The 27,685-nt window shown below is 38.9% G+C and overlaps 1 protein-coding gene across 3 annotated transcripts; it reads left to right on the top strand.

Annotated features, from left to right (window-relative positions):
* On the top strand, positions 1-26,678 carry LOC134742260 (uncharacterized). 3 transcript variants are annotated; one of them, XM_063675293.1, is made up of 4 exons: positions 1-391; positions 21,049-21,145; positions 24,759-24,932; positions 25,591-26,678. In XM_063675293.1, exons 1-4 carry the CDS (start codon positions 389-391, stop codon positions 26,544-26,546), a joined length of 1,230 nt encoding a protein of 409 aa, XP_063531363.1. In that variant the 5' UTR covers positions 1-388; the 3' UTR covers positions 26,547-26,678. The 3 variants fall into 3 exon arrangements, with proteins under 3 accessions (XP_063531363.1, XP_063531361.1, XP_063531362.1); XM_063675291.1 differs by having other exon boundaries at positions 1-526; XM_063675292.1 differs by lacking the exon at positions 1-391 and adding an exon at positions 20,198-20,315.
* The last annotated feature ends 1,007 nt before the right edge of the window (positions 26,679-27,685 follow it).

Genomic DNA, 27,685 nt, shown 5'->3' with positions numbered 1-27,685 from the left:
TGGGTCAGCAGTGAGCCATGGCGCGGTGCAGCAACACTACATCTTCAAAAACATCGTACATTTACACTAGAAAGTTCTTAAGATAAGACTTTGGGAAAACAAGTGAGTAGTCACGTTGACAAAGTTGTATTTCAATATGAAAGCGCGTAGCGAGATACGAGGTTGGGTAATTAAGTAGTACGCGCTCGGAATCGCTCGGGTAACTTCGTGAGCCCTCGGTAGATGTCGTTCACGCATGCGCGCGGCCGCCATCGATCCCCGCCCACGCGTGTAGCGGAGTGCACGAGCCCGGTCGGACCGGCATGGCGACGTGAACGGCACCAGCGGCCTCCGGCGATGCCGCGATGGCCAGAGAGGTAACGCCGAGCGGCCCGTCGCTTGCGTAACGATGGTTAATATCTACCCTTGGACTTTAATGAGTGAAGTGAAGTGTGCATCCATGCAGTGGACTGTCATATCGATCAGGTTTAGGATAAGAACCATGACAATAGCCTAATAACTGCCAATGGCCATGGCTGTATGCAAGGTTGTAGCCTTTTCGTAGCTCGTAGCTCGTATTGGTCTAGCGTAGCGCACCATGCGTACACTACAGCAACACACACACAAACACACACATAGCTTTCAACTTTAGTACAATCGCTAAACTATCCATACAGGGTGTTTTTTCAAACGTTTAGCTATGCCAACTATGTTAGGTGAATATCTAGGTCATATTAAACTACTTTTACTATTAGTAAGATTGTGAATTTTTTTATGGGTTAGCCAATTTTTTAGTGATTTTAGGGATGGTCCAATATCAAAAGTTATTTAATGTGACCTACATATTCACCTCGAAAACTAAATGTTGAAAAAACTCAATGTATTCTAAGATATGATTTCATAACTATATTCGCATTATATTATTTATTTCTATTATTTATATCTATCTATTTATATCTTATATACAAAATGTATTCATACATTACATCAAAATACACCAAAATATATGATATATATATATATGTTATTTACACCAAAATGTCAAATTTATGTGTGGTGAGTGATTCTGATTTAATAATTTTAACTTTAATTCAACAATCAACATAAGAAGTGTTGATACCAACATGAACGTAAGTACGTATATTACAAATTACAACTATATTTGTAGGCCGAAACCGTTAATATAATTACCAATATTTGGTAATCTATATTATTAAATTAACCTCCCACTAGCTGCTGTGTTAATTTGACAGGTGTAAAGTACAGTGATGCAATATAGATGGCGCTGATTGTCTATGAAAATGTTGACAGATGATCTAGTACTAAATCTCGTGCAAACCTACTTTTGATGAGGGCAATTTTTGGCTGGAAATTTGAAACGGCTAAACCTATCAGAAATCAGAAAGTATTTATTTGATCGTGTTTTAAACCCATTTTTAGGGTTTCGTAGTCACTAAACAACTAGGAAACCTTATAGTTTGAGGCTTTGCACCGTGATCATTAGTCGTAGAAAATTGCAATTTGGCATATATACCTATATAAATATATATGTATATATATATATATATATAGATCAATCATGCCGACAAAGTAGGAAAGTAAAAACTAGAAAAAATAATTGGGTCACCTCCCCTATACGTAAAGTGAGGATGAATTTTTTGTATTACTCTTGCATCTAAATAAAATAAAAAAAATCTAGTGATTGATTACTTATAATACTATCTACCTAGGTATTACATTGGGTTAAATGGAAGATGTATCAGGGGCATCCATAGGGGGTGGCCAATTCAACAAAGTCCCTCCTTAAACATCTTTAGGCCCCTACCTAAGCCTAGTCTAACTAGTTTAGGTAGTGACCTAAAGTAGTCTTTGGGTTCCAGCCCTTCTTACTAAAATCCTGGAGGCACCACTGAGATGTAGGATTGTTATCCAGCTCTTTGGCTATAATAGAAAATAGTATATTTGTTAACCAAGGGATAAAAGGCCAAACTCACACAAGCAACCACCACAACTACACCCAGTATGCATTAAGTGTCCTGACCATGAGTTCAGCAAATGACATTCGATAGCTAGAACGTTAAGGAAAATGTAGGGAGTAAACATATTTAAATTGAAGTATTTAATATTTAAGACTTTTTTTTTATCTACATATTTAAAAGGAGCCTTTATCATTGAGACATGGCGGCTCCGTTGGGCCTCTACATTACAGTTTCAATAAGTGTTAGTATACATCAAAAAAACTGTACACGAATTTCGCAGTTTTAGACAGGGGTTCCGCCAATATCGTGTGAAAAACCCCAATGTCAGTTACTGCATAACCCCTAGCTTCAAATAGTTGCGCCCTCTTGTCTCGAGTCCGAACACATTCCATTAGGAAGTGCTGTACATCCTCGACAGAGTCGCAAATATCGCAGTTGGGCGACTCTGCTTTCCTCATCAGATGAGCAAACATATTCAATGGAATGTGACCGGACCGAAGCCTGTGAGAACGTACAATTTTCGCCCGGTTCAAGTCAGCCACTTCCCACCAGGGTATCCGAGGAGGCTCACATTGATTGGTCTTGTACCAGATTCCTTTCTCTTGCGATCTTTCATCAAAGAACTCCTTCCAGCGACCATATATTTTACCTTTATACTGTGCGACTATTTCTGAGAAGTCTGGAGCGACATCAATCTCAGTTCCCTCAGAAGCAGCCGCTTAATTGATTAGATTTAAGACTTAGATTAAGACCTATAGACGGGTTTAACTTAAATATTGGCGGTGGGTTTGTGATTGTCGCCAGTTGAAAATATTTAGAAGTTTGTACTGTAACCATACATTTATAAGACCAACTTAAACAGAAACATCACTGCTTGTCCGCTCGTTTAAGTAGGCAACAATTTAGACTGTTATGTTTTTAACGTGGCATACATTTTTTTACATAACGTAGTTTTATTAATGTCGGCTAAATATGGGCGTTAATGCATGCCTCTCTTAAAAAAAAAACAGCAGTCACAAAATGTTCCATTTTATAACTGCTAGAAACTTTCATACGTTATATTACTTATGTAGACATTAATATACAGTTCACGCACCGCCGGAACCGTTGAATAAAAGATAGAACATTGTAATTTTAAACATATATTTATCTACACACATATCATAAACCCTCTATGATGCCTTCAAAATCCCTAAATAATGGCCAACATTAAGATAAAATGTTTTGTTACAGCAAATTTTTTATCTGTGTTTATTGCTAAATAATAACATCGATTTCGATATAGTACATTTTACAACTAGTGTGAAAAGACATTTCACACGTGTTGTAAACGACGTTTTTTAATACAATTGCGAAAAAATAATAAATTAATATATCATTAGTAGAATCATACCACCAAACCAAACCAAAACCAAAAGTACCTATACAGCCCTTGATACTTGAGCTGCCGCAGCCCGCGATACCTTCATACTCGTGCGCGCCCCGGCCGCGGCCGCCGCGGGCCCGGCGCGGGTTGGTCAACGACACCTCCGAGTAACTCATGAGGCCCTAGTACCTGCTCCGCGCTAAATTCAATTTTAACTGCGTTTCGAAAGTATAGTTTGGAACTAAAAAGTAAAAAGCACTAGTTCGAGAAATTGAGCTTCTCACACGCTACGCAGCCACAAAAAGTACCACTTTTTGAGCAACTGTATTAAAAATATTATTTTATTCAAATTTCGAACATCTCTGAAAAACAAAGAAATTTGATTTGACCTCTATTCTAATATCAGTCGAGATGACGTTAAAGATTGTCTTTGGTTTGTAAGTAAAAAATTATTTGTTTTGTTGTTTTTAAAGTAACTCTAGCAAATTGGCTTTTTGTTATTTACTTATATAACTATTGTATAATTGATAGCTGTTGGTTCTCCGAAAAATAAATAAATAAATAAATAAAAGTTTCGTGTAAAATGTGCGATATAGTTAATTGTGCAACAAGAGAGGAAAGTTGGTTTTTCTTGCGAGTGTTTATTTTGAGTCCCGAGAAAGCGAAAGATTCTTTAATTGAATGGTAGAATCTTGAGCGTAGCGAGGGACTCAAAAACACGAGATGTAAAATAACTTTGCTCTCGTGTTGCACACATAATTTTTCACCTCAGTAGTGAGAACATATTAAAGGTTAAAATGTATTTCGAAAAAATAGATAAATATAATATATTATAAACAGAAAAAAAAGTATTATAATATGTACGATACGATAAGATACGATACGATACGAGACGAGACGAGACGAGACCGGACCGGACCGGACCGGACCGGACCGGACCGGACCGGACCGTACCGTACCATAAAAAAAATGTAATAAAAGTATGAAGTTCATGGCCTTCACTAAATTAAAAAGCTACATTGTTTCACTCCCTGGAGTGAGGAAAGTCGCACTTTCCTCACTCCAGGGAGTGACGAAAGTAGGCTTGTTCGAGCTGCTGAGGTGAAAAAGATATTTCGTAGACGCCACCTCATATCCACGAATTCCGCCAGAGAGCAACTATGCCCCAATGTCGGCTGTAATATGAGGTTAGTGAATATATCATAGAAAGTTTATAATATGTGTGTAAATAAAGCAGTGTATGTAACTGTACATAATTAGGCATTATGTAGCAGTCACATAAACTACTATTATTGTGTTACTTAATCAATATTAAAGTATCGTAGAGTTACACTAGGAAAGGGCTTTTACAAATTTAACTACCTACTTGGAGTTTTTAATGTCGTGGAGGATGTCACGAGCAGACGCTGACGCAAAGCTAGTCAAGGATGAGGACTGGATAGGATACAGCTTACCAAAAAAATAAATGTATTAAGTAGTTTAATATTTAAATACTGTCAGTAATTTAATTGACATATTTTATAGTTAAAGCTTGAGTAGACATAAAAGTTTGTTTCGCTAACGTCTCAAGTAACCTACTCAACAAAATGGGCTGCAATTTTCTAAATGTTTCCCATGGAACCGAATACAAAACAAACTGGGCCGTATCGATTGCAATAATTCCTTCAAAACGAACCAGCGATGCTATTACCATCGCTTACAGACTATTCGCCTAGTCTATACCTATATAATACCAGCCAATATATGCTCCAGGGGCGTAGCTAGAGGATATGGCGCCCGGGGCAGTCACCAAATTTGCGCCCCCTGACGACTGACAAAAGTTTCCCTGCTGCTGCCTTTTGCCCATTTTGGCGCCCCCCCTTGGATGGCGCCCGGGGCACTTGCCCCCTCTGTCCCCCCCCCTAGTTACGCCACTGATATGCCTCGAGAACCCAAGGTACCTAATCTAAGATAGGTGTTCGGAAATATTTTAATCCAATATCTAATAGAACGGTGGTAGCCTAGCGGTAAGAGCGTGCGACTTTCATCCGGAGTTGCGGGTTCAAACCTCGGCCCGGATCAATAAGTTTTTCGAAACTGAAATATCATTCGATATTTACCAGTCGCTTTGCGGCGAAGGAAACCATTATGAGGAAACCAGACTAATCCCAATAAGTCCCTTCTGAGTGGGAAGGTCAGATGGCAATTTTTTTCGGAGCGATTATTTTCGAAAATATTCACTTTATCAAAAATATTTGTTGCAGACCCCTATTCGTTGTGAAAGAACTATCCAACGATACCTCACACTATATGGTTGAAGCGAAAAAAAATTACACCCCCACGTTACATGTAGGGGAGGTACCCTTAGAAAATGTTGTCTGTCGGATTTATTGATTTATATATACATGCCAAATTTCAGCTTTATAGCACTAACGATCACTGAGCAAAGCCTCGGACAGACGGGCATGGCGAAACTATAAGGTTTACTAGTTGACTACGGAACCCTAATATAAACCGGTCGCTTTTTGCCCAGGAGGTCGATTTTGATTAACCAATTCGTTACCTCTTTGAACTAGTTTTGATACGTATTTTTCATCTCAGCAGCTCGAACAAGCCTACTTTTGTCACTCACAGAAACAAAGTAAACAAAGTAGCTTTTTAGTTAAGTGAAGGCCATGAACTGCCACTTCATACTTTTTTTTTCTGTATTATTCTGTGTAATTCGAAATACATTTTAATCTCACTACTAAGGTGAAAAATTATATGTGCAACACGAGAGCAAAGTTATTTTACATCTCGTGTTTTTGAGTCCCTCGCTACGCTGAAAATTCTAACTTAGAATCTTTCGATTTCTCGGGACTCAAAATAAACACTCGCAAGAAAAACCAACTTTCCTCTCTTGTTGCACAAATAACTATTTGGAACGCGGATATAGTGCATGTGAAATAAATCGTGAATGAGTCGTGAGTGAGATGCGCGTCAATCACGATCAACCAAAAAGAGCGTCAAAGTCGTATCAAAACCAGTTATTAAGGCTGTTCCATCGGTTTGCCACTGTCACTGTCACATTTCGCAAGAAAGAACGGGAAAGATCATGCGCGCCAAGTGTCAATTTTGATCGAATTTTGTCGATTTTTATTTATTTTAAAAACGTTACCTTACAATATTGAAATTCGAAAGCTATGAAATTACTATTTAAGTTAATATTGTTTTCCCTTCTTTTTTTGTTTATAGTATCACATAATAAACAACCGAGTAAAGTTTGATTAAAAGTCCGAGTTAGAGGTTACTTTGGGAATTAATTGTATCGAGCAAAGTGTCATAATTCGTTAATAATATAGTCAAGAACTACATATATTTTTTCCACGTCTACGAATATCAACGCCTCTTAGAAAAACATGATCATATAAGGAAATTTTTCGCCTTCTGGCTCAGGGAACCGCTTTAAACACTGGTTCGCGTGAGACAATTTTAGTCGGTCAGCTTTCGGAATAAACCCACAGATAAGAGCCGAAAGAGGGGAAAAATTTAATTTCTCTTATCGCGTCACCGATGCTCTATCTATCGGTTATTTTTCAAATGCCATTTCACGACCAAATTGATGTTTTTTATTTAATTTATTTTGTCATATTTCTTAACAGTTATTTATTATATTATATTTATTATCAGTAAACGGTTTATATTGCATTTAATGGTAACTTCATCTTTATATTAATGGAGTGGAGTAACAACAAATAAAATAGGGTTTCACACTAAATGCAATATACATAAAAGCTTTAAAAAATTGGTACAGCTTAATTGTTATAAAATGTTTTGTAGATTAATTTTAATTTATCTAGGGGCACGGCAGTGCCCCCGCCAAGTCGAGCAAAGCAAGGCCAAGTCATTATAGTGTAGAATCAAACTTCAAACTGTTTCGATTTAACTCCGTTTTATTGTTTTTACTAATTAAATTAATGTATCTTGTTAACAATCACAAATCGTATTCCCTCCAGAAACATATCTGACAGTTCTCCGTAATAAAAACTAAGAAAAGTCATAAACACAACAATCAGAGATTATAAAGCCGGGTGCATGCTACATGGTATAAGGCCACATACGGGATATCCACTACAATCACTACTGTGATGCTTACAATAGGTATTAAAAAATAAAGATATCTAATCTAATATTGATACGGTTTTAACATCCCCCGGCACTGTACACAATACACATACACGAGGATGGGATGTGTTAGAAAAATCCTAAGTATTAGATTTTTTGCAGGCTTTCCCGTGTAAGATATCGTTGCGAAAATACCGTCAAATGACAGTATTTTCAGTGGACGTCAAAGATATGTTTACTTTTGCCCTTACTCCTTTGTAATATGGCGAAAAATGTTAACATATCTTTGACTTCGACTGTATCTACATAATTTTGACGTCCGTCCAAAGACTAGAAACATTCAAAACACAATGTAATCACGCTATCCTGTCCTTATCTAATATCATCCCTCTCTCTCCCTCCTGTCAGCGTCCGTTTTAATTCCCCCCACCATTAATCCGCCCATAAAGACCCCATAAACGCCTCCATGGATTTTTGCAGGCGCCAGAATTATTGAAAATCAATGGCTTCCCAATCAGACCTCTGTCTTATCTGTGCTAAATACTTAGATATTTTTTGGTAAGGCCAGGAATGTGGTTGACTTTATATATTTAAGCCTCCTACAAACTACGCGGCGCGAAGCCGCGAACGCGAGTGTGGAGCCGTTTTCGCTGATTAGCAAACTAGACTCCACACTCGCGTTCGCGGCATCGCGCCGCGAGTCGCGCACGAGTGTCCCTTTAAGCGTAACGTGTTGAGAAATACCATATCTATTGATATCGCTTCGAATAAAAATTGCTGATGTCACGTAAAATGTTTGCAGGCATTTTTTGGTACTTTAGCACACGAAAAATCATGTTAAAATTGACAATATTTAGGTTTGTATCGTCAGCATATTATAAACAGTTGAATAATGCCTCTTATTCACGGTTATGCAGAATAATAACAATAACCATAAAAGGTGCAATGATAAGGAAAAGAAAAAACAAATCAGGAAATATACTCTAGATTCTACCTACACGTGACCCTTAATTTATGGCCCCATTTGCCTGTCAGGCTGTCACCCCGTATCAATTCCGAAATTAAATTTTATCCCACTTAACGGGTGGAGTGCCGCCTACAATTAATAGGTACTCTAATTATGATTTTAAGATGCAGTAGGTTCAGCCAGCAGTTTTCGAAAAATCTTAGCGCTTTTTCAGATCATAAAATAAAAAACAATGATTAGCAATATTGAGGCCTTTCCCTAGTAACTTCATCGATTCGAAACCTGATTTATTGACTTTCGCTTATTAGGAAAAAATCACGAACATAGGTCTAAACCGCACCTTAAAAATTTGTAACATTGCACAAAAGCTAAAAATATGAAAATTGCTTCTAAAAATGAGCAATTTTACTTTGATCGAACTCATCGATTACTTTTTAGGGTTCCGTACCAAAACGGTACAAAAGGAACCCTTATGGTGCGACTTTGTCCGTCTGTCCGTCTGTCCGTCTGTCTATCTGTCACGTCTGTCTGTCTGTGTGACTTGTAAATATTTTTTACCAATAAAGAAACTGAATGAACTAAACATCGCCAAATATCTCGAGAACTACTTAAGCTATCGATTTGAAATTTGGAATAGTCATGAGTCATGAACAACGCTAACCCACACGCTGACAATTTGAAAATGTTTATTTTTTTTATTAGATTTTTTATTAAATATGAAAAATTCGGTTGGCCTAAAGCAAAGGGGGGCAAAAAAAGACAGATTTTTTTAGTAGGTACAATAACATGTCTGTTCTGGCGCTCTGTTTGATCGCGATCATCGCGGTCAACCTAACACACTCCTCCTCGCTTCGCTCGTCGTCGCACCTATCTTGTCTCTGTTACTTAAATTTACTGTTCCAAATGATTGATTTTAATTTGTCAAGTAGTGGTTTCAACTTGCGGGTCAAATATCTCGGCGATTTATGATTTTAGAAAAAAAGTTTTTCCTGCAAAACATGCTTATTTTAGCGTATTCTCTACGATAACATAATAAAAAATAGGTGTCATAATAACATCACTCCGATGAAAATTTTGTCGGCACCCCCTTTGCTTTAGTCCAACCAAAAATTCGCCAGCATATGCAAAATTTCAAAGTCTAAGTAATAGTTACTAGGTCAAATGGGGTATCGTTTGAAAGGGGTACCTAATGATTCTCCGACATTTTTTTAACAGATTTTCGATTCGCAGACAATTTAACGTTTCGCCGAACATCGTTTCGCAGTGATTTATTTGTAAATGTAACTTTTGGTCGACTAACGTTAAGCCAGCAATATGTTTCTAATGATTAATTTATCCTGTACAGTCAATCAATTTGATTCCTAGGCCACTATAGAACCTTGTCGCTATAACTACTATTTACATGACAGCACTGTCATCATAGAAGATAAACCAACTGATTCATTATGAAATGGTTCTATAGTGGCCTAGGAATCAAATTGGTTGACTGTACCTTTTTCTTTTCAACACACCAGCTCGTAAATGTTATCTTTATGGTCATATATTATCAAAAATGAGTAGGTATTGATTATAAAGATGCATTTTATTAATTTATCCACAAGGTAGGCAAAGTAATTTGATGCCGATTTTGAGGTTTTTCCTTTGGTTGGTAGAAATGATTTGTAAGTGAAGTGAAAATGTAAAACGTTATTCGTTTAAACGTTACTTAAACGAAAAGATTAGGTACTCCGCCAAATGAAATTCTTCCAATAATAGGCCTGCTAATTTACACAGAAGCGAACTGAACGGTATGTGAACCAAGAGGCTACGTAATGTTAGTCGACCAAAAGTTATACAGGATGTCCTTACCCATTGGACAAACCCTGAAATCCCACGTAGGGTTAGGCACTTCTCAGGAATGCTTTGACGTTAATATTTTTTTGATAAGAACGAAAAAAATTCAAACAAAAGTTATTTCGAATAATCGACAACAAAAATAAACATGCTGTATTAATCATTGGCAGTGCTTTTGACAATTTGTTCGAAAATGTGCAGCAATGATGACATTTGTCAAAAGTCAGAATCTTAGTAGTGTCATAAATAAAAAAGTTAATCAAAAAGGTCGAAGGTTTCATACTATTCATTACCTCAGGAGCGACTAGTGTTAGTCAGGCACAGGCTGCTCCAAAGTAAAAAATCGTAATTTGTTAATTTTTTCGTAACCGCTACACCGATTGTTATAATACTTTGTATACTAGTTCTAAATAACCTAATGCATATGTACATTTCGGTTGTGTCCAATGGCTAGGGACAAGCTGTATATTTACAAATAAATCACTGCGAAATGATGTTCGGCGAATCGTTGTCTGCAAATCAATAATCTGCTAAAAAATTGTCGGAGGGAATCATTAGGTACCCCGGGCACGCACAGCCGTCTCGCTCCAGGTTACGCTCAGTGAGCCTACACATTGCGCTTTGCTAAGTAAACAATTAATTTTTTTTAAAATAATTAATGTTAAAACCTGTATCTGTATGCATCTGTATGTAATTACCATGTTTAAGCTAATAAATATTTCATTTCATTTCAAAAAATAACCAATCATCATCATCTTCCTCGCGTTGTCCCGGCATTTTGCCACGGCTCCATGGGAGCCTGGGGTCCGCTTGGCAACTAATCCCAAGAATTGGCGTAGGCACTAGTTTTTACGAAAGCGACTGCCATCTGACCGTCCAACCCAGAGGTGAAACTAGCCTTGTCGGGATTAGTCCGGTTTCCTCACGATGTTTTCCTTCACCGAAAAGCGACTGGTAAATATCAAATGATATTTCGTACATAAGTTCTGAAAAACTCATCGGTACGAGCCGGGGTTTGAACCCGCGACCTCCGGATTGCAAGTCGCACGCTCTTACCGCTAGGCCACCAGCGCTCTTCAAAAAATAACCAATATCTATGGAAAAATTAGACATATGTATTAATCCAATTGTGATAAGGTGTAGCGGGGCAATCCTGACTGCGGGAAATTTTAAGTAATCGAAATACCTTCCATTTACATTATTAACTACAGTGTCATGGCTCCTTAAATATTCTATAAAGATAGTGGTTTCTAATGTATTTTTATAAGTTTTTCAAAGGTCGCATATTTATTACATGGCAATTATTAAGAGCTGAATGATTCACGGTTAGTTTCACTAGACTTATATTGACCGGGATATAGACCGAGCGATATTGTTTATTATCGGGAGCTCATTAACAATACAAAAGGTAATCACGGTCTATATCCCCCGGTCAATATAAGTATATGTCAATTATTTACAAAAAATATTGATTATTATTTTTTAATTAAAACTTAAAAATCAATAATATACTCAATTAAAATATACTCATGATTTAAGCCTTCGAAAATTCATCGATGCTGTAAAATATCCTAGGATTATCGACTTTTTCAGCTATCGATAAGTTCAATCACCGTTTACATTTCTGACTTTAACATTAATTCTCTTTGATTGGCTAGTTGACCATTTGATAATGCAGCACTAAGTTAAGTATGTGAAGCTTCTTGCATGGTTACTCTAAATTATTACCGACACAACAATGGAGGTACTTACAGGTACTCTGACTTAACCAGTCCTTTGCGATGCGTCCTCTTTGACCGCCTCAACCCAAGTGAATGAGTCTGTCCCCGTTACTCCGTGCCCCACCATTTGCTAAAACTACCGTGTTGCCAACAGTATAATGTTACTTTCCCAGCTACACCTGTATTAATCGGGGTAACGTACTAATGTTGCCACAGTAGAATTATTATTTAACTGCTATCTTAAATGTTAACATAAATAAATCATGACAAGTAGTTTTTAAAATTATCGTTTTATATTGTCTTTTATTTAAATGTTATTTCTTAATGTTCAAATTGAATAAAGATAAATATAATTTCAGTTTAGATTCGATAGTCGATAAAAATTCAACGTTTTAACTCTATTGACGTTTGATTTTTGCCATGAGCAATTAGCTGCCATAAAGAACGACGGTTTTTTTTTTAATTACAGCCATCTTATATATCTTATCAGAGAGTCTTCACAGTGTCCGATCCCGGATGTCGGATGACCTTGGAGAAACTCACAGGCCAATACGCAAACACATACTGATATCAAAATGATATTTGAATCATGTTATTTAGTTATCGTGCGTCTCGCCCGCACCAATGTATGGACATGTACAAGCGAAATGCACGATAACTAAACAACATGATTTAAATATCATTCTGATGTCAGTGTACATTCGAATTGGCCTGTTAGTCAATTTGTGTAAGAATGTCCTATAATATTTATAATCATAATCATAATCTTTATTGTCTGTGAGAAATGGTTTACTGATGTTTCGGCGAAAATTACTTGACAAACTTTCAGTTCCTAAACTATTTATCCCATATTTTTAGTTGGACGAAATTTCATTTCGCAAATTTACATAATCCATCCTAACCTGTCCCAACCTAGTACGTCATTTTCATTTCGCAAGTATGGGGTTGGGAAATGAAATGGTTGCGAAGTAAGGTTATGCCAACGATTGGTTTGCCAAATGAAACTTTGGCGAAAAGTTGGTTGCCAATTAAAATTTGGCGAAATAAATTACGCCAAAAAGGAAGTACACCGTGAGAAATGAGTACATTGCACAGTAATTACTATTGTAACAATTTTACAATTCTTTTTTAAATTATTTATTTATAAAAAATTGTGCTCCAAAAATGTGGGTGGAATTTTACCCTGTGCATTGCACATCAACCCAAAATACCCGCGCTGACCGGAGCATTTCAGATGTCCAATAAAGCAGAGTTAATGCATTTCTATTCCCGTCCGCTTAAAACAGTGAGTGCCGCCGTGTCTGCTTTATTTGGTATTCAACCGTGATTTTTGCTGCATTGGTAACTTTTTTAGTATAGTAAAATTGTCCTACTTTGCTCCTTCTATATTATATGATGCTCTCCTGACCGATTTCGGCCACAACGACTGTGTGCTCTGGAGTAGGCAATTTCTAATTCGCGTTATTAGCGTGTAGCTGATCCGCTCTCTGGTGTCCGCTCGCTATATTATAACTTTAGATTAGAATATTAAAAACTATAGTTCCGCTAAAAATAAAACAACAATATAGAAATAATTATGAAAACTTGTTTAATTAGTGCAGGGTACTAAGTGTGTATGATAAGGCTAAACTGGCTGTAATCCTGGAATACAAGCATCGTTTGGGAGAGCTGATTAGATATAGTAGACAAAATAACCTTCGCAGTTTACCCAATGAACCTAATTTCATGACTACTAAGAATAATAATGTATATGGTAATAGGACTTGGTCCTCATACGTGCCAAAAACTCTAAACAGCTTTCCCAGAAATGTAATTGAAGATATAATTAAGAAACCTAGTAATATTAAGGCTATTGTTAAAAAAGCGCTGATAAACATAAATGTATAAATGTGTAAAATATTTAATTAAAATTTAATAATGTAAGCAGGGGTTGCATCCCCATATCCCTTAGCCCATATAATCTTAAAAATATAAGATTGGAGCTAGGAATGTTGTAATTCTTGTTCTTTATAAAAAATAAACAGTTAAAAATTTTTTTTTTTTATATAAACGAAATTGTATATATATAAAAACTGTAATAGATGTCATATATTAAAGAAAAAGTGACGAAGCCCTCCAGTGGTGAAGGCCGGATTCGAACCGGCGTCTTTAGCTATCGCGGCTAACGCCATGAACCCCTAGGCCACCCCGCCACGGCGGTGCCCGTCCGAATTTCTCGACTATATTTCTATCTTTGACCAGCTAATAAAATAATTTAATTTGTTCCCAAACTTGTTCATAGATGGCAGCACCAGTCTCTCTCGCTACAACGTAAATCCGTAAGGAGTTCGTTTAGGAGGTGCAGGCGCGCACTGCTTGCCCTTAGAGCTGGTCAAAGACGCCTAGTCTTGCTAAGATGGCATATAGTCGAGAAATTCGGACGGGCACCGCCGTGGCGGGGTGGCCTAGGGGTTCATGGCGTTAGCCGCGATAGCTAAAGACGCCGGTTCGAATCCGGCCTTCACCACTGGAGGGCTTCGTCACTTTTTCTTTAATATATGACATCTATTACAGTTTTTAATTTATATATAGTAGTGTGACTACTTAAAACAACACAAATCAAAATATTTAATAAAATAATTTAATTTGTTCCCAAACTTGTTCATAGATGGCAGCACCAGTCTCTCTCGCTACAACGTAAATCCGTAAGGAGTTCGTTTAGGAGGTGCAGGCGCGCACTGCTTGCCCTTAGAGCTGGTCAAAGACGCCTAGTCTTGCTAAGATGGCATATAGTCGAGAAATTCGGACGGGCACCGCCGTGGCGGGGTGGCCTAGGGGTTCATGGCGTTAGCCGCGATAGCTAAAGACGCCGGTTCGAATCCGGCCTTCACCACTGGAGGGCTTCGTCACTTTTTCTTTAATATATGACATCTATTACAGTTTTTAATTTATATATAGTAGTGTGACTACTTAAAACAACACAAATCAAAATATTTAATAAAATAATTTAATTTGTTCCCAAACTTGTTCATAGATGGCAGCACCAGTCTCTCTCGCTACAACGTAAATCCGTAAGGAGTTCGTTTAGGAGGTGCAGGCGCGCACTGCTTGCCCTTAGAGCTGGTGAAAGACGCCTAGTCTTGCTAAGATGGCATATACTCGAGAAATTCGGACGGGCACCGCCGTGGCGGGGTGGCCTAGGGGTTCATGGCGTTAGCCGCGATAGCTAAAGACGCCGGTTCGAATCCGGCCTTCACCACTGGAGGGCTTCGTCACTTTTTCTTTAATATATGACATCTATTACAGTTTTTAATTTATATATAGTAGTGTGACTACTTAAAACAACACAAATCAAAATATTTAATAAAATAATTTAATTTGTTCCCAAACTTGTGTATATATATATATTTTGAATTGCTACGTCAGTCATAAATTTAATCTTTTTTGGCGGGGCCCACATTGGGGTAACTTTGCACCCCTAAGTAAACTATAGGTAGGAGCAAAAATACCCCAAACAATGGGTATCTTGTGCTCCTTATTCATAACTTCGTTTTATATAAAACAACATTTCATAAAGTTGATTTACCGATAAAATATGTTAAATAAGATGTTTTTCTTAATATTCCATTCGTCTGAATCCATACTAATATTATAAATGCGAAAGTCTGTCTGTCTGTGTGTTCCCTCTTCACGCTTAAACCGCTGAAACGATTTAGATGAAATTTGGCATAGAGATAGGTTGAGTCCCTGAGAAGGACATAGGATAGTTTTTATCCCGAAAATCACCCCTTAAGAAAGTAAAAAGCGGGGTGGAATTGAGATAATTAATGAAGTGTCTGCTGATTTGTGTGCATAATATGCTCAAATTGAATAATTGCTATAAGATTTTCTCCAGGCGCTATTCTTACTCTAGCTGGGGTTACTAAGTCCACGCAGACGAAGTCGCGGGCAAAAGCTAGTATTAATAATGAAATTATAATAATGAACGGTTTAAAAAATATTCAAAATTTCCTTAAAGTGGAGCAAATGTTGGAGCAAAGTAGGACCATTTTACGTTATTTATTTGGATTTATTTATACATACTGTGTATTGTATCTTCTAAAATTCTTTAATTTTGGATACCTTGACACTTTGCACAGGGCACTTGCGGCGCCTTGGCTTATAAAGAGTCACTAATTTAAATACTTGTAGGCAAATACTTATTTAGAGGTAGACCGAGGTAAGGCTGCAACGATTATGATAGCACTGCGTGTGCTAAACTCTGATTTATAATTGAATTCCAATAATCTAACCTCACTCTCTCTCTTTTCCGTATGTTTTTAGAAACTAAACAAAGCTAAAAGGCTACATCTATATTTATTTTAAATGCTAGAGTATGCAAAAGGGAAATTTGAGTTTACTTCTTTACATATTTTCCATTATTACGAAAGAAAAAGGATTTAAATGAGGTTAGTTTTTTGGAATTTAATTACAAATCAGAGTATAGTGTAAATGTTGGAGGATGGAGAGAATTGAAATAGTTGAAATAAAAACTTATTATTTAATATAAGGAAATTCTAACATTTTTGATGTGAACGCTATGAAGGGGGGCTAGGAAAAGAGAGAACAGTGTTGCCACACGCAGGACGCGATCCAAGCTGTAAAGTAGGTTCCACACCTCTGGACACTTAGGTGTGTTTCACACAGCTAGTGTTATTTATACGTCATAATTTCATGGAAGTTTGACGTTTTACACTTGCACTGCGGTTCTATCCAAATCGTTGCAGACTGATCTCACTCTGACTCTGCCTACTTACACAGGCATATTTTAATAACAGGTTAAGATTAGATCTTATCTAGATCTGATCCATATCTAATTCCTATCTTGTTATTAAAATCAGAATACGCTTGCTAGTTTAAAATATATTTTCGATTTTGTACATAGGTAATACGTTTCGTGAAATTACCTCAGTGCACCTTAATCAGATTTCAAGCAGGCATGTCTTATGCATGTATTTATTTACCCCCTTATTCATAAAACTTTACGGGCCTGAATTAGTTTAATTATGTTTTATCCCTTTCATACAAGTAAATAAGTCAAAATGACAGATAAAGACAAACGATACATATTAGCTAATTCAGGCCAGTAACGCGTTTACGAATAACTCCATATTCCCGACTCCTGCTAACACACCTCACACTCACACCTACAGGTCGCCATCAGATATATCGGGGCGGCCAAGGTGCTGAAAAATATCTGAACACGCAATCTAATTAGACTTTAAAATTTACTTAAAATGTGTCTTTAAATCGCGCGACATTTTGCCTTGTTGAATCTCAGGAGCGGCGTCGGAACTTTGAAAATATCGTGATTTTACACTATTCGAAGTGTCTCTTATGTGCCAGTACATGTATGTACAATACATGCACTACCAGTGCCAGTAATGTCAAATCAAAATCAGATTTCAAATAATATATGTGAATGCCCTTCCTGGGTTTAATGACAACTCGTGATAAGTGATATAATCGATTTGGTATCATATACCGGCTGATAAAACTGCCTTTTGACTATACATCATCTTTAACTACACCAGATAAAGCGAAAAATTCACATTCTTATCACTATAATGTACTTTAACCAACAATCCTAGAATCAACTTCACGTCCATCAAAATAAAGTTCATATTTCAATAACCAGATGTCAAAGTCGACTTGTTTATTGCTACGCCGTAGCACCCGTAGACCCGCTACGCGTCGTAGCGAAATTGATATTGCTCGTAGCTTCGCTGGGACGTAGTGGAATATAGCATACCTATTGGAAATATTTCACACATAATATTGATAAGTTTTTGTCGTTAGTTGATTTCTAGGATGCCTGTAGCGGGTTGAATGTCTAAAATACCTGATCTTTATGACCTCTTTGACCTAATAATGTTTCGTATACTTGTAGGCAAGACATTTTAGTCCGCAGGAATCCTAATAGAATGGCCTGCCTCATCTTAATAGAAGTTTAACTTTAGTCTGTGCTAATGGTATACATACATTATATACATTTGCCAAGATACAAACCTAACATACTTGGCTAGAATAAGTTTTTGGCAAAAATTTCAAAATAGAAATGAACAAGCTTTTATCGCTGACTGTAGTTTTCTTTCCACAGGTAACTAATACTCATCGAGACAATTATAAAACACCAAACACAATTAGGTTGCGTCGGGCTATCACAGAGTTTCTATGGCCACTTGTCTCCATCATCAGATCAGCTCGATGGTACCATAATATTGCATTGTCACCCGACTTACATATGTCATCATCTTCCTCGCGTTGTCCCGGCATTCTGCCACGGCTCATGGGAGCCTGACGTCCGCTTGGCAACTAATCCCAAGAATTGACGTAGGCACTAGTTTTGACGAAAGCGACTGCCATCTGACCTTCCAACCCAGAGGGGAAACTAGGCCTTGTTGGGATTAGTCCGGTTTCCTCACGATGTTTTCCTTCACCGAAAAGCGACTGGTAAATATCAAATGATATTTCGTACATAAGTTCCGAAAAACTCATTGGTACGAGCCAGGGTTTGCCTGCGACCTTCGGATTGCAAGTCGCACGCTCTTACCGCTAGGCCACCAGCGCTTTTTTTCCCGACTTACATATGTAAGTATGCAAATTTTCAGCTTCATTGGAAGTCGGGAAGTGGATCAAATTAAACTTGTAAGATTTGACCCACATACATACATAAGTACATTGCAAGTTAATAAAAAGCTTGTAAAAATGTCAAAATTTGGCTAATAGCTTAGTACACCCGTTGACGCTGCTAAATGTTTAAAACGGTCCCGTTCAGATTTTTTTTTTACTGTCGTCATGATTGAATGATTGCCAAGTATACTGTATACTTCTAAAACAAATCATCTTTATAATATGTTTTCGAACTCTAAAAAAACTTTTGAAAATAATCGATTGGAAATCCAAAAATGTGGGGCACCTCAAGTCTAAATTTTGAACGGGGCTAGAAATATATTTAGAAAATAAACCTTTATACATAGTTCCATGAAAATTATTTACACATGATTGGAGCCGTTTTTTTTTAAAAAACTTATCTTCTTATTATAAAAGACGTAAGTGCCACAAGATACTCACTTTTGCTTGTATGGCTGTTTATATCGTATGAAGATACGGAACTCTCCATTACGTGTGGTCCGACATGCACTTGATCGGTTTTTAAGACATCATAAATCATAAACCAAGGTACTACACACTGATTTAAACTTTCACGATTTTTACTCATTATTATTTATCTCCACGGGACTTAATCGCGTAAAATAGTTTTAAATTTACCTCCGACGTTTCGAGGACGGCGTTGTCCCCGTGGTCTCGGAGAAGACTGGCTAGTTGACATCAACATCTTCTAGGCGCGCGAGTTTAACGTCGGAGGTAAATAAAACTATTTTACGCGATTAAGTCCCGGCGAGATAAATAATAAAATAATAATGCATAAACCAAGGTTATGGGCACAAGCGAGCCAATGTAAACCTTATTCGAAAGTATTTAGGTTACATTCTCAGCGTAAGTTATTACGCTTATAAGTCTTATAACTGTACTATACTATTACTCGCGATGACTTTCAGCGGTTTAGGCGACATAATTTTTAAATAACCATTTTTGTGTCTCGACTTTTTGCCATAATATGTAATTATATCAGAACTTGTGATTATCATCATCATCTTCCTCGCGTTATCCCGGCATTTTGCCACGGCTCATGGGAGCCTCGGGTCCGCTTGACAACTAATCCTAAGAATTGGCGTAGGCACTAGTTTTTACGAAAGCGATTGCCATCTGACCTTCCAACCCAGAGGGGAAAACTAGGCCTTGTTAGGATTAGTCCGGTTTCCTCACGATGTTTTCCTTCACCGAAAAGCGACTGGTATAAATATCATATATTCCGTACATAAGTTCCGAAAAACTCATTGGTACGAGCCGGGGGTTTGAACCCGCGACCTCCGGATTGAAAGTCGCACGCTCTTACCGTTATATATTTATACATATATTTACTTTAATACCAACTATTAAATACATGTTTACAATGCACACTACATTTTTCACCTACTGACCTACATTATTAATCGTTAGAACACATCATGAGTTACACCCAAATCGAATTAGATGACACAACAGCTGACTCAAATAAAAACCTTCTAAAACTAATAGCACCAAAAGTGCATCATAGGGTCCGTAATTTCAAGAACTTACGGCATCACGAGATTACGAGCGAGCTGCAGTGCGGGGCTGCGCGGGACAAGGGGGGTCTGGGGGGCAAAGGGGGGGAGCCGCGACCGGGTCACGAGCGCGCCCAGTGCGGCCGCGGCGCTCCGCCGGCGCGGACACGCCGCGATGCTTACCCAAAACCTGTGAAAATGATAGTCGAAATTCAGGAGGTAGTAAACAATTTGCAAAAAACCGCATTCAGAACTGTATATGGCCTTTTTGAGTTGGGGTGTATAGTGGTGTCAGTAGGTCAACGCACGTTGCGTGAGGCGTGGCGGGGCCGGGGGTGGGGTTGCAACAGTGCAGTTGCGCTCGCTGGGCGTAGCGGCTCACCTGATGATACCGTTAAATTAGAGATTGAAATGAATACGGTTGTTTTAAATCTCATTGTCACTCATTTGCGGTATATGTTTATGAATTTACCTTTATTAAATATATTTTAATTTTTTTTTGAAAAAAGTTAGACATTGCAGTGATTTATTAAGTGTCTTATTGCAAGTTTTAATATGAACCCATGATAGGGTAGACCGAGGCGAATTGGATCAAACGAAAAAAGTATTTGAAATTAAATTAAAAAAATTAAAACGCCTATGCTTGGCGTTGAAGCATATTAGGAACACCAATGAATGTTTCATCTTGAATTGGCCTGTGATCCAATTGGCCTCGATTTATTCTACTATATATATACAAACAGTTTTCACCTTTCCAATTTCCAAGAATAAAAAAAAGACTGAAACAAAATAATTCTACAGTTATTCCCTTAACCTTAACAAATTTTAGTAACAATACCTTCTAACTCTTTGATTTAAACTTTACGATCATCAGTCACCTCATCTATACTAAGTGATCAAAGTGAATTAATGTGTGTGTGTGTGTATTAACTGTGTGTGTGTGTCTGTGCAGGAAGTTAGAGGAAAGCGGCCTTTCAAGATATGGGACAGCTCTCGCAGCGTGAGGAAGGGACTGGTGGTCACTAGTTTCGAGGAGCTTATACACAGAGGTACTTATTTATTCACTACTGAAGTCCTATCAAAGGGGCCCACTGACTCCCTGACTGACTGAGGGGCGTCCGCTGGACGATGTCGGCCTGTCAGTTAGAACAAAAATTTGACAGTTCCGAACAACTGACAGGCCGATATCGTCCGGCGGACTGATAGACAGTGGGCCCCTTAAGACGACAGTCGTACATCGACACACGCTAAATGAAAAGAAAAGATATATCGGAATGACAGATGTCAGATGCTACAAAAAGTCATGTGACTATTTCTGTGAGTGCATTACTTATTTAAGTGTCGATAGGCGTTTTCTCTCAACGAATGTCATCTTAATAACAAAACTTCCGTGAGACACAGACATATTAATAACGGGTCACTCACGTATTTTAAGTAGAAAAACGCTCGACATGTTTCACTCCGTACTGAGGAGCATCATCAGGAGCTTGCGTTGGCGTTTTTCGCCTTAAATTACGTGAGTGACCCGTTATTACTATGTTTAGAATGTCATCTTGGCTAGGCTCCATAAAACTATAGGGGTAATAACTTCCAACTGTACTCCAAAACTGCAATGGTATGTACACCAGTTCAAAAGGTAATTCAATTATATAAGATACCAATGTTCACTAGACTTATATTGACCGGGATATGGACCATGATTACCTTGACAATACATGTAATCCAGGTCCATCATCTTCATCATAACTTAAGAGCTTTGCTGTTGTTGGTGGAGTAATTGCCAATCCTTTCTTTCCTGAGCCAGGTCCATTTCCCGGTCAATATACAGTACCGGCCAATAATATATCACCTCCATGTTTTTACGGTATAACTTCCACCACACTGCTTAGGTAGTCTAGTAAGTAGTATTCCTTTCTACGGGTGATGAGAAAAATTGGTCTCATCAAATGTAACCTATTATCCTGTCGCATACTTCTGTAGTTTCTCCAATAAATAAAATAAATAGAATAAATAAAATAAATAACATAAATAAAATAAATAAAATAAATAAAATAAATAAAATAAATAAAATAAATAAAATAAATAAAATAAATAAAATAAATAAAATAAATAAAATAAATAAAATAAATAAAATAAATAAAATAAATAAAATAAATAAAATAAATAAAATAAATAAAATAAATAAAATAAATAAAATAAATAAAATAAATAAAATAAATAAAATCATCTATTCTGTAGTTATAATATTGTAGTCATTGTAGTCATTGGATTTAATAAGATTTTTTTGGAAAATCTTGCATTGGCTGTTGAACTTGATAGCAATAAACACTCATATCAAAATCCCGTTACCGCCGGTCGCTGGGTACCTATGGGACAAAGGGTAATGTGCGAAAGAGACAACTAATTAAATAAACATACTCTCAAGCTCAATCACGCATACACGAATCACGCATGCGGCATGCACAAATAACTAATTACCCGTAAGGCCCCTCCGTCTAAAAAGTCTGTGTCCGACATACAGTTTTAGTACCCGTAAGTAAGCCTTATTTCAACGTAATAAAGTCGATCTATGGTTAGTCAATGTTGCTTTACCATAGACTACATCGTGAATCGACGATACTTAAACTCTATTGCAAGGACATAAGATATATCAATGGTTAGGTTAGTACAGGCTGTCCGGAGCCAGGTCAGATTTGTCGGGTTAATGCGCTGACCTGCTTTAGTCCAGTCTGCTTTGAGCTCTTTTGACGACACGCACGCCGTGTCTGCTAAAAGTGTATACCTAAAAAATGATTTATATTTGATATAATTCAGAAAAAATAGTGGCGTCTAATCTTTTTAGTCTCTACTTCGTAAAGTATTGAAATTTGCCGCGCCGTGTCTGCTAAAAGTTTATAAGTACCTAAAAAATGATTTCTAATTGATATAATTCAGAAAAAATAGTGGCGTCTAATCTATTGAGTCTCTACTTCTTAAAGTATTGAAATTTGCCACGCCGGCAGTGTCTGCTAAAAGTGTATACCTAAAAAATGATTTATAATTGATATAATTCAGAAAAAATAGTGGCGTCTAATCTTTTGAGTCTCTACTTCGTAAATTATTGAAATTTGCCACGCCGTGTCTGCTAAAAGTGTATACCTAAAAAATGATTTATAATTTATATAATTCAGAAAAAATAGTGGCGTCTAATTTATTGAGTCTCTACTTCGTAAAGTATTGAAATTTGCCACGCCGTGTCTGCTAAAAGTGTATACCTAAAAAATGATTTATCAATCAATCAATCAATCAATAATAATTTATTTCGAACAAATAAGTCCATAATGTGTTAGTAACATACATACTAATACTTAAATCTAGGGTTAGTACAAACATAATATTAAAATAGAATTTCATATAATTCCCCCCTAGTTCCCCCTCTGGGTTGAAAGGTCAGATGGCAGTCGCTTTCGTAAAAACTAGTGCCTACGTCGATTCTTAGGATTAGTTGTCAAGCGGACCCCAGGCTCCCAGGAGCCGTGGCAAAAATGCCGGGATAATGCGAGGAAGAAGAAGAGAATTTCATATAATGGGGCATGTAGCTGCACCCAGTGCTTTATAATTGATATAATTCAGAAAAAATAGTGGCGTTTAATTTATTGAGTCTCTACTTCGTAAAGTATTGAAATTTGCCACGCCGTGTCTGCTAAAAGTGTATACCTAAAAAAAATATTTATAACTGATATAATTCAGAAAAAATAGTGACGTCTAATCTATTGAGTCCCGACTTCGTAAAGTATTGAAATTTGCCACGCCGTGTCTGCTAAAAGTGTATACCTAAAAAATGTTTTATAATTGATATAATTAAAAAAAATAGTGGCGTCTAATCTTTTGAGTCTCTACTTCGTAAAGTATTGAAATTAGCCACGCCGGCAGTGTCTGCTAAAAGTGTATACCTAAAAAAATATTTATAATTGATATATTTCAGAAAAAATAGTGGCGTCTAATCTATTGAGTCTCTACTTCGTAAAGTTTTGAAATTTGCCGTTTAAATGTCATCCAGTTTTTGATGTATGTCTGAGTGTTACCCCACGGTGTAAAACAAGAGTGAAGTGATTGAGAAATTTCTACTACTCCTGGTACGTTATGGTTCTCCGTTAGATCAAGAGCGTTTAGTCCCGGTTATCTAGGTTTTATTTTTCAGACTCACAGCCAAAAGTATTGAGTCTGTATATTTTAAAATGAGTTTTTTTATATATATTAATTCCGTCAAGGGACAATTACAACACATCAGTTAATAATGTAAATCATGGAAGATATTTCGAATTGTTGCAATTTCCCGCAGTCAGAATTGCTCCGCTACACTTTAACATTTATATTTCTTTTTTCGTCAAGCTTGTTGATGATGTGCAAATTATATTTTCTCCCGACAATAATCGAGGAAATCAGGTCCGTTACATGCAGTCGGGTCAATCCTCCTAAAAATATCCTAATCTCAATAACGTTTCACTTTAACAAGACTGTGAAATCATTAAAAACATTTATAGGTATTTACATATAGGTATAGTAGTAGTAGTAGAAGTAATCACTTTATAATACAACTAATACTTTATCACTGCATAATGGATTTTTTAAAACTTCACGTTTAAGACAGTTCTCTAAAGCCTTCACCTCTCTCTTCCCTAGGAAAAGAGAAGCTCTCCGTATCAGCGTCAGAGCCGGTGCGGCTGGTCCTCGAGAGCGACGGCACGCAAGTAGAAGACGGGGACTACTGGCGTACACTCCCTCCCAACACCGTCTTACTTCTACTCAGGCCGGGCGAGAGGTGGTACCCCACCGGCGTCGACGTCATCAAGGCTGGTGAGTACAGGACACTACCTCCCAACACCGTCTTACTTCAACTCAGGCCGGGCGAGAGGTGGTACCCCACCGGCGTCGACGTCATTAAGGCTGGTGAGTACAGGACACTACCTCCCAACACCGTCTTACTTCTACTCAGGCCGGGCGAGAGGTGGTACCCCACCGGCGTCGACGTCATCAAGGCTGGTGAGTACAGGACACTACCTCCCAACACCGTCTTACTTCTACTCAGGCCGGGCGAGAGGTGGTACCCCACCGGCGTCGACGTCATCAAGGCTGGTGAGTACAGGACACTACCTCCCAACACCGTCTTACTTCTACTCAGGCCGGGCGAGAGGTGGTACCCCACCGGCGTCAACGTCATCAAGGCTGGTGAGTACATGACACTACCTCCCAACACCGTCTTACGTCTACTCAGGCTGGGCGAGATGTGGTACCCTACCAGCGTAAACGTCATAGGTACGAGTAGGTACGATACTTCTTCTCCAAAATAGTGCAAATACTTATACTTACCTTACGCTTACGGTTGGTTATGACCCAGTGGTTCAGGTTTCCTTTAATTTAGTCGGTTTTCTCACATTTCTACTTAAAATATTTATTGGGTAAAGTAGTTGTTAATATACCTATCTATTTACTAACTAATTTTAACCATTTTCAGCGATATCGGCGATCCCAAAGATAGTATGCGAGACGATCCACGCCCTCGAGCTACACGATGAGACGCCCTCATGGAAGATCATGGACAACAAGGGGCGCGTCACGGTGGTGCTGCACTGGGACCAGCGGCCTCAGGCCTCGCCGGCCGCGCGCTCGCCCTCGCGCCAGGTCAAGCCCGACCGCCGGCCCTCGCTCGTCATCCAGACCTCGGTCGAGCGCGCGCAGCCGCCGCCGCCGCACATCACCGTCGTCAACCACGACGAGCCCGGCCCGGCGCGCGCACGCCTCGCCCGCTCCGCCGGCTCCCTCGAGCACGCCCCGCCCGGCGCCGTGCACGTGCACACCTCCGAGTGCTCCGCACCTGGACCCCCGCCACATCACGCGCACGGCCCGCACTCCCCTCGCCCGCCGCCCGACGAGTGTGACTTCCACTGCTGCGCTCTTCATGAAGAGGGCCGCCGTATAGCCGTGCACAAGAGCGTAGCCACCTCCCCCATCCAGGACGCCCAACCCCGAGCCTCCCCCCAGGGCCGCCCTAAAGGTCACGTGCGATTTCTCGACGCGGAGTCCGCCCGCCGCGGCGAGCGCGACTCCAGTGAAAGCGAAACCGAGAATACTCTAGTCGAGGACGAGGCCGTCACCTCCGAGAAGTTCCTACTCCTCATAGACCAGCTCAGCGTCGACCAAAAACGCCATCTCACCATCAAAGACATAGGTATCATCCTAGAGCGGCTCAGCTCGAAGATCCTCGACGTGGAGCGGCTCGACCGCGAGTCGGAGTCCGACGACTGCTACAACTGGACGATCAAGGCGACGATACGCGGCGACGCGCTGCGCGAGCTCGGGGTCATCTACAACGGGAACTACTACGCGATCAGTGAGCACCCGGGCTACCGGGAAGAGAACGAGGAGGCGGGAGACGAGGCGGAGGAGGAGGAGGAGGAGGATCGGCTCTGATCGGGCCTGTGCGGCGCCGCCGTGCCCGCCGCCGCCGCCGCCGCCGCCGTGCGGCTCGTCTGCCGCATCGCCGCGCGCTGACCGCGCACCGCGCACCGCGCCGCCGCACGCCGACCCCACCCCGAGCGGGCCGCCCCCCCCGCCCCCGCCCCGCCTCGCCCCCCCCCCCCCCGGCCCTGTAGAGACAGAGCTGCCCGGACGCCTTGCGTAGGGCTCCGGACGCATAGAAACGGTCAGGAGCTCAGAACGAAGCGCCCGTCGCGCTGTGAATATTTAGAGACTTATTATGAAATTTGCCGCCCGCACCGAGCGGCGAGTACTTTACTAATAATAGCTGAAATTACATATTGTAAGTAAAACTGACTTCCTATCGATTTCTAAGGTGATTACTGATTACTTAAGTGTAGCGGTCGCACCGCGCGCGCACAAAATATTGGTTACCCGAGTGTCAGTAGTTATATTCTTAGGTAAATAACAAATTATACACGTGTTAGCGAGGGTTCCGTTTGTCGCCCGCGCCGTGTTCACGAGCAAGGCCTAAAGTGAGCGTTGCGTATACGTTATATCAAGAGCATCCTGTTTATTAGGATGTATACGCATCTGTGTGAATTATATACTTATGTATGAATGCGGTGCACTTACAAGTCGATCGATTAACATTTAACAAGAGGGTCAGATACGAACGAATGTTTGTAAATTCAAGTTTATGTGAAACTGTTTGAAAGCAATCTGTTGTTACTATAGGTGAGGGAAAGATTAGAAAAGTGACTGGTATTTAGAAGTCGACGCTTTAGGAGTGAGTCACAAGCCAGGGCTATGTTTCAGAGAGAATTAAATAAAGAAAGCACATTTAACACTATAACTACAATAGATATATAAAATTATAATTAATAAACGACGTTTAAAGGTTGTACTAAACGATACGAATATACCGTCGTGCAAATACATCGTGCCAAAGAGGTATTGGTAGTCGTAAGTTGATTCTTGTATTTATTAGCCGTACAGTAGTATATTATTGTATAATGTTTTTAATTTTTGTATAGAGCCGACGTGAAGAATTCACTAATGTACATTATATAATGTGGTTCAATGAGTACCCACCGCGGTGTAACTTAAACTGTATAGCTATTTAAGATGTA

Source organism: Cydia strobilella, chromosome 6 (genome assembly GCF_947568885.1).
Source record: "Cydia strobilella chromosome 6, ilCydStro3.1, whole genome shotgun sequence".
Lineage (NCBI taxonomy): Eukaryota > Metazoa > Arthropoda > Insecta > Lepidoptera > Tortricidae > Cydia > Cydia strobilella.
The sequence above is the reverse complement of the archived record's forward strand: the minus strand, read 5'-3'. Positions and strand labels throughout refer to the sequence as shown.

Coding starts and splice junctions, on each gene's coding strand:
- LOC134742260 (XM_063675291.1), top strand. CDS start 506: ATGGCCATGGCTGTATGCAAG. Junction 21,146..24,758: donor CGAGGAGCTTATACACAGAG/GTACTTATTTAT, acceptor TCTCTTCCCTAG/GAAAAGAGAAGCTCTCCGTA. Junction 24,933..25,590: donor CGTCGACGTCATCAAGGCTG/GTGAGTACAGGA, acceptor AACCATTTTCAG/CGATATCGGCGATCCCAAAG.